The sequence below is a fragment of the Taudactylus pleione genome, unplaced genomic scaffold (assembly GCF_031769625.1).
Source record: "Taudactylus pleione unplaced genomic scaffold, aTauple2 ptg000707l, whole genome shotgun sequence".
In the NCBI taxonomy this organism is placed as follows: domain Eukaryota; kingdom Metazoa; phylum Chordata; class Amphibia; order Anura; family Myobatrachidae; genus Taudactylus; species Taudactylus pleione.
In genome coordinates, this window is record NW_028285109.1 from 2824820 (window position 1) to 2832982 (window position 8163).

Here is an 8163-nt window from a genome sequence, read left to right on the forward strand (position 1 = left end):
TATCTGTAAGTGCTGTGCTGTGCCTTTGTTGCTGATGAGGGCATTAGGCCCTGCCAGGTTCTGGTAGTGAGGGAACCACCTGTAAAGTTAGAGCCCAGCCAGGGCTAGGATTTATGTTTATGGTTTCTTTTTTGTTGTTTCTGTTTTGCACAATAAAGACTGGCACCGACCAGCTTGTACTCGAATCCAGTCTGGCGTACTATTTCCCGGCTGCTGTGTGTGTAAGGAAGGAGTCCCCTACCCAGGAGAGGGACCCCCTAATCTGACTGTGTCACAGTGGTTTATAAAGTTATACTACGGGAAGAATAGTGTATGCTTTAGGCCAGTGAAGCACCTACATAACTATAACATGCATTTTCCAACTGTCCCAATTTGAGCACTATGTCCCACTTGCGGGCAGATTTGTACTATGGTGGGAGAGTTGGGAGGTATCTCTGCACTGCAGGTCAGTACTGAACAGGTGCTACGTGCGTGGGGAGGTTAGATATGATGTGGGGAGGGGAGGTAGTAAACGGGCAGCCTAGCACATCACGAGCACTAGGGACGCCCCAGTCATGATGTAGCCACGCCTCCTTTGTGACGCAGACACGCCCTCTGTCCCATTTTTTTTGTATCTGTAATGTTGGGAGTTACATTTGTTTGTTTTGAACATAAATTCTGTGCAAGTTACTGTCCAAATCTTCTACAGGTACAAGAGGAGAGGATTTCCCATCAGCAGGTTAAGTGTGTTATCACAGAGGAGAAGATTTGCAGTGTGTGTAAGAAAAAAATCGGAAACAGGTTCGTCTGGTCCCATATTTACATTTCTAGCACCCGTAACCTAAAATACTGCACTCAAATACACGATATATAAATATGTATATATTCGTTCTCAGGGCCTGATTGCAAGTGCTAAGACGCACACACTCGGACGATTTTTGCGATCTGCGTATAAGATACAGTGCGTGTGCGCGAACCAGGCGCTGCAATCGGGAATGCGATCGCAGGCAGTCACAGTTCCATTATCCAGTGATTGACAGGAAGTGCCGTTTGTGGGTGGTCGTGAGAACGCCGTTGCAAGAGTGTGCATAAATTATCCACATCACAGGCTTATTAGTGACTGAGTGAAGAGATATGATAAACATGCTGTGTTGAAGGGTGAAACTCCTGTGCTACATTCTGCTCCAGAAAATGTAAATGATGTCAGACACAGTCAGAGCAATACTGATAGTGCTACATGCCTGTAAATCACAGTACTATAGTGTTACTATGGAGCGGGCAGATAATACTGTACAGCTCGGCATGATCTCCTCACTCTAGGAATGACAATGATCATTATTAGCCAGAATAAGTGTCCCAGCGCACCAGGCCCTGTCCGTTGGGATATCAGTAGAAATGACAGACAGATAGGGCGTGATTCTGAGTTGCACGCGCTGCCGATGTCACGCAGTTGAGATTTTTTTTGCACCTGAGCCTGCATGAAAATTTCCGAAAACGATGACGCATGTGTTACACAGATGTACGCAGAAAGGTGCTGTGGAGGTCGGGACAGACGGTATCAGAAATGGAGTGGAAAAGTGACGGGCGTTCCTGGGCAGTCACTGGCTAGATATAAACGCAACAATGGTCTGTTCAGTGTGCGTGTTGTGGGCGTGTCAGTGCAAGCGGCTGCATTCCCAGACACACAGCCACAAGCATAAAACGCAGTGGTCATACAGAGACACCTGCCAAAAGCAGGTGTCTATTTTCAATGGTGGTGTATAAAGATGCGCCAATTTGTATTATAGCATATATGGGTGCTAAGAGTGGGCATCTCAGACCCTGTACATTCAGCCACACACATGTACACAGAGGAAGGAGTGTATAGTGCCATTTGTATTACGTCACAGAAGGGTGACTGCCTATAGACGCTGCTGCATGCACTTGTGTGTGTGACATAGAATCAGGCCCATAGTCTCTCTCCGGAGCAGCAGAGGTGCAAAGTTCCTGCAATACAATCTTCATGCTCCGTTTTTGCCATTCTGCACTGTATGTGTCACTTAGCATTGTGCAGAAGGTGTAGACTGGTAATAGAGCTGGGACAGTGACGGCCATTTCTTTCTGCTGGGAGAGCGAAATTCTTCCAGTCCAACTTCAAATTCTGCTGCCAAAATAAAACAAATGAAGCAAATATATAACTTATTAAATGTATCATTATGCTTACCTGTACAAATCACCAACTAATGAAGAGCAGGGAACAGTGGCGTAACTAGGGGGGGTCGAGCAGGGCTTGTGCCCTTGGCACCATCGGATCGGCGGCGCAGGGGATGCCGCCGGCCGTGGTCCAGGACACTGTGGTCAGTGTAGTGTTGACCGGATAGAGTTTGGTCAGCACTACACAGTAACAAACACACAGCCGTCTGCTGTGTGTTTGTTTTACTTAGCAGCCAATGAGAGTCAGACAGACTCTCATTGACTGCTGCGCCCACTGCAGGAGCCGGGGTCTACTACTGGGGGCACTGCAATGGGGGGGGGACCACAACTTGGGGCACTATTGGGGGGAGGACTACTACTGGGGGCACGGCATTGGGGGACTACTACTGGGGGCACTATATAAGGAATTTACTACTGGGGGCACAAGGGGCACTGCACAGGGGGGACCACTACTGGGGGCACAGAATAGGGAGGACCACTATAGGGGGCACTGCATAGAGGGGATCACTACTGGGGGGCCTGCATAAGGGGGACCACTATTGGTAGCACTACTGGGGGCCTGCATAAGGGGGACCACTACTGGGGGCACTGTTTAAGGGGCACTATTGGGGGGCTGCATAAGGGGGACCACTACATGGGGCACTGTATAAGGGGCACTGCATAGGGGTGATCACTACTGGAGGCCTGCATAAGGGGGACCACTACTGGGGGCACTGTATAAGGGGGTACTGTATAAGGGGCACTGCATAGGGGGGATCACTACTGGGGGCCTGCACAAGGAGGGGACTACATAAGGGGCACTATATAGGAACTTACTACAGGGGGCACCACTACTGGGGCCACTGAATAGGGAGGATCACTACAGAGAACACTGCATAGGGGGGATCACTACTGGGGGCCTGCATAAGGGGGACCACTACTGGGGGCACTGTATAAGAGGCACTACTGGGAGCCTGCATAAACGGGCCCACTACTGGGGGCACTGTATAAGGGGAACTAATGGGGGGGCTGCATAAGGGGACCCACTAATGGGGGCCTGCATAAGAGGGACCACTACAGGGGGTACTCTATAAAAGGCACTGCATTAAGGTGCATATGGAAGGAAAAGGAATGTTCCCAGAGTGATGACAAAGGGGTGTGCCATGTTAACATGCCCCTTTTTCAGTGACCACACCCATTTTTTCCCGGGGCACGCACTTAGGGGGGGGGGGGGTTACACCACTGTATCCTAGTTACGCCACTGGCAGGGATCTGACACAAACAATCGCCTCCCTTAAGTATTAGCCCCTCATTTGGCTGAGCAGGGCCTGTTGCTCTCCAGCTCATGGTACAGATGGACATTGGACTGTAATGGTTCGCAGCCATCAATGTTTTTTCATGACTCCGCTAGATTTTCATTCTGATTGCCTTCTTGCGAGGTTGGCCACCAATGGCTTTTTGTTGCGGTATGAGTGATGTTCTGCAATGTAATTCATTGGTAATTCATTTGTGCATGCCCAAACAAACTCACTGCTTTACATATGTGGGAACTATCGAATGTTTTACAAATGATGGTCGCATTTCATCGCACAGTATTTTGCAGTGATAACACCGCCGCTTTTCAAATGGCCTTCCCTAGCTTATGTGTAACTATAACCCACTTTGTCCTGCCAGCTAGAGAGAGAGAAAAAACATGGTTGCTATGGTGGAAGGTGTGTGTGTGTGTATGTTGTGCTTGATTATGTATGTTTATAGGGGATAAGAGTTACCGCAGATACTATATCTATAAATTACTGTGGGGCACATTCATCTAAAATAACACTTAAGGAGGGGGAGGAGGGGGGGAGATTTTGTGTGTGTGTGTGTGTACAGATATGCAGAGAAGTGTAAGGGGGATGGGAGACCATATTGGAACGTTGTTGGACGTTTAGTATTCACTAGCCTATACTTCCTAGGCCGTGATATTGTTTAGCACATGATTCAATGGGGTGGGTAGGATAGCATGAATTATATTGTTTAAGCCACATGGTGGCGGCCATATTAGCAAACTACCGTCACCATCCCAAATTCATCTCTCACGATAACAAACCTATTTGAATCATACAATCGAATCCATCCGTAGTATCACATTATACACATAACCCTTATTGAATCAAGCACATGGTTCAAGTCCTAAGGTATAGCTATCAAACAATGTATGGTATTTGAGCCTATTACAATATAATTATTCCATTTTAATATCTACTATATAACACCATATTACAGCTAAACCACAAGAATATAACACATCCCTATGCTTCCCAGGCTATACTATTGTTCCAAGCACATGGTTCAATGGGAGGAGGGTAAAGGATCACATGGGATCGGCCATATTAGCAAACTGCAGCCTCCATTACACACACAAGCCTATTTGAACTATACAAAGCGATTACACCAATTAAAGTCTAGGATTATAACTATGGCCCTCATTCAGAGCCGTACGCTCTGAGCAGAGCGCACGCTCTGAATGAGGGGCGCCCTCCATAAAAATGGAGCGTCCTCCTGGACGCTCGTATAGCTGTGGGTCACCACCCACAGCCTATACGAGCGTGCAGTTTGATGGCCGCGATGGTCGTGACCATCGCAACCATCGAAACTGCGAGCCGGAGCCTGCGGTTGAGGTTTTCAACCGCAAGCCCCGGAGTGATTTTGGCTCTATCAGAGCCCAAATCACTCCCACTGACATCACTAGTGATGTCAGTGGGCCGGCTTCTGACGGGAGGCGTTGCCGTGGGAACGCCTCCGTCAGGGAGGCACGCCCCCGGGACGCCCACCAAAGGGGGCGTGCTGTCAATCAACATCGACAGCACGCCCCCTTTGATCAGACACAACGAGCGAAGGACTTTCCTTCGCTCGTCGCGTCTGGCGCATGCGCACGACGGAGCTCCCTCCGTCGTGCGCATGCTCAGTGCAGACCATCGACCCACTTGCGAGCGGACAGCCGCTTGCGAGTGGGTCTGAATCAGGGCCTATGATCACAATATTAGTAATTCACAACCCTTATTGAATCAAGCACATGGTTCAAGGCCTTATCACCAAAGTGAAAAGCACATGGCAATCGGCATTCTCCTTCAACAAACCACATTCACCGGCTTTCATCAAACTGAAATATACACATTTTACAGATTCCATTATGTTTATAATAATTCAGAAGGTATAAACTATCAAAACAATTCCATCTTAATTCTAACCACACAGTCCTTTTTAGAATACAGCCAGCATTCATAAACCTAACTTTCCCAGGCCATACTATTGTTCCAAGCACATGGTTCAATAGGGGGAGGGTGAAGAAGCACATGGAACCTATTGTTTAAACCACATAATCGAGTATATCAAACGGTGTATAATACTTATGGCAAAAACTCCACTATGAACAAAACACCACAGAACTACTATAGCATCTACTGCTTGTTAAACACAAATCACTACAGATATACATATAGACTAACACATAATTATACAGACTATTAACCATGCCTTTATCGAGGTCCATGTAAGCCAAATGTGGGTAGAGAGAGAGTTAGATACTTGTCCATCAGGGAGGAAAGGAGCCAGCTTCTCCATTGAAGAGTGTTGAGATCCCATCCTTGTGGTATAGCTGTAGCAGCGTGTCTGTGTCTCTCTCTGCAAATCTCTGGTCTGTGGTCCCTCTCTCTGTATGGGAATCTAACCACCCTGCCTCAACTGATAGGTGCGGCCATGAAAGTGGTGTTTCAAACCTTATTGAGAAGATCCTACCCAGGTCTACTGAAACTCTTGGTCAGTTGAAACTAGTGGGGGTGGTTCCAACTTTGTGTTACAACAAAAGTCACAGCCACGTGTGTTGAGATGTAAATCTTTTGCCTTTGTGGTCTATATGTGTGAACTGGCTAAGGCCATGGCCAGGTTTGTTCATATGTTAATGACCCTGATAAACCAGTTTCTGTGCTTCATATTATGTGACTATCATTTGAATAAGATAAATATCAAATTATGTATATAATCAGCATGACTTGTGTACCACTGCCTGGCGCGGCTAGTATGGAGATTTTACTCAGCACCCGCTAATAAGATGTAATTCTTTGCATATCACATTGTATTACACGTCCGTCTTGAGAAAGGTTCTCATGTTGAACCGAAATATCGACACTATATGTGGCGGATTATAAATGACACCTGTCTTGGCGGATTATAAATATCCATTGTTCTAATATAAGACTGGTTGTTCAAACCTAATTGGTGAGTGTTTCCATCCATTTCTTAGGAAAATTAGATGTTCTATTTAAGATAAATGATCTTGGCAAGCACCCCGACGTGAGATATATATATATATATATATATATATATGAGTGCTGGGTATTCCTGCATGAAACGTGAATGAGATGTAAAACATTCCCTTGTCTCACCCCTTTCCCCAGGTAAATAGAGAAATTACAGCCTGTTGCCATGTCGGCTGTTTATTACTCTTTCTTTTCTTGTCCCCATTTGCAGCGCTTTTGCTCGGCATCCTAGTGGTTTGGTTGTCCATTATTTCTGTGCAAAGGATGTCAGCTCTGTAGACTCCTGTACATGAGTGATGTTATTACAAGACAGCAGGACATCCGCAGAGCCGCTAAGGAGACGTCACCTGGGAGTGAGATGCTGATCTGGCAGACGGACTTGTACATGCCATCTTTATCCTGTCAGACACTGAGATGTTGTGTCATGCAGCTGGACCATGTGCCAATTATGTACTGATGATGGGTCCTATAACAAATCTGTATTCTATTAACTTCAAGTGTCAAGAGGATGGAAGGATTTGCACAGTGAATAAGCTTTGCAGACACAAGAAGTGCACGCCTTGTGTCAGTTTTACATGTTGTACAGTTTTGTTAATGTGTATATATATATAAAACTTTATAAAAAATGAGGGATAGGTTATTATCCTGCAGTCTATGTATAATATTCTGATGGTGCAGTTATATTGCTATAGATAAAGTAAATATATGTAGAGATACAAAAGGCAAATTATCCTAACACTATTACAGCGCTAGTTACTGAAATCAGCTACTGCAGTAACAATAAAGAAGCCATTATATTCCAAAAACAAAACAAGTAAAGACATATTATTATGTTATTTTTTGTTTTATTCATCGCCTTAAACATTATACATTAAACATCTTAGGCATAAGAAAAACTTTGTGTAATGAAAACCAGTTGTCACTGACTGTGTTATGTGTTAGCGGATAGTGGTGACGATGCCGGTTTCTGTTGGTGACTCGCTGGATAAACTGCGCAGAGCAGCAGAAACACCCAACTTGCACTTTTGTATTGTAGTAGGTAAGACTAGCGTGGCACCATCCCAATGCGAGTGACCTATAACAAGCAATGTAACATGAGCGCATTGTACGCAGTAGTATTGTGAGAATTTCCTACCTATCCTTAATAGTTCCTGTGCAATTTCATGGATGACAATCAGACATATCTGTGACAGGACTATGTCACAGCAGCAGCTCAGTACAGTGAGACGTGTTACAGGAGATGGTACTTAGTTATTACCCTTTTCTATCTGCAAGTTTCTAAATGAAGAATGTGGAATATGAAGGAGAGCTGGAAGTAGCCTCTAGAAATATAGAAACGCTTTGTTATTGGGAATATCCTGTATGACATGCCTGTTCTTGCTTTGCCTTTAGTATAAATATAATACTGTATTTACATTTTTTCACACATGTAAACATTTTAATTAATGAATAATGGTGCCTAGAACCTATTGCATTTGTAATAAAGTGCAATTCATACGTTTGTATTCTCTCACTTTGTTTTCTACCTCTCATGAAGACAGGAAGGGTGAGGTGAGGTCTCAGCGGCCTCCAGGAGGTTGGGCAATAGGAATGAATAAGATGAATCCTCTATCTGCAGTCTGTAGCCCCAATTACTAACATTAGGTGACTAGCCTAGCTCCTAGGGAATACAAGCTAACACTAATGTATTTTTGATTTATACAACCAGGTTGCC

The 8163-nt window shown here is 45.2% G+C and overlaps 1 protein-coding gene across 1 annotated transcript in view; it reads left to right on the forward strand.

Annotated features, from left to right (window-relative positions):
- VPS39 (VPS39 subunit of HOPS complex) overlaps positions 1-7940 on the forward strand; it is a 109894-nt gene extending 101954 nt beyond the window's left edge. The window contains exons 24-25 of the mRNA XM_088456590.1: positions 689-780; positions 6661-7940. Coding sequence (XP_088312716.1) covers positions 689-780; positions 6661-6742 — 174 coding nt within the window. The 3' untranslated portion in view covers positions 6743-7940. The remainder of the gene's footprint in view (positions 1-688; positions 781-6660) is intronic.
- The last annotated feature ends 223 nt before the right edge of the window (positions 7941-8163 follow it).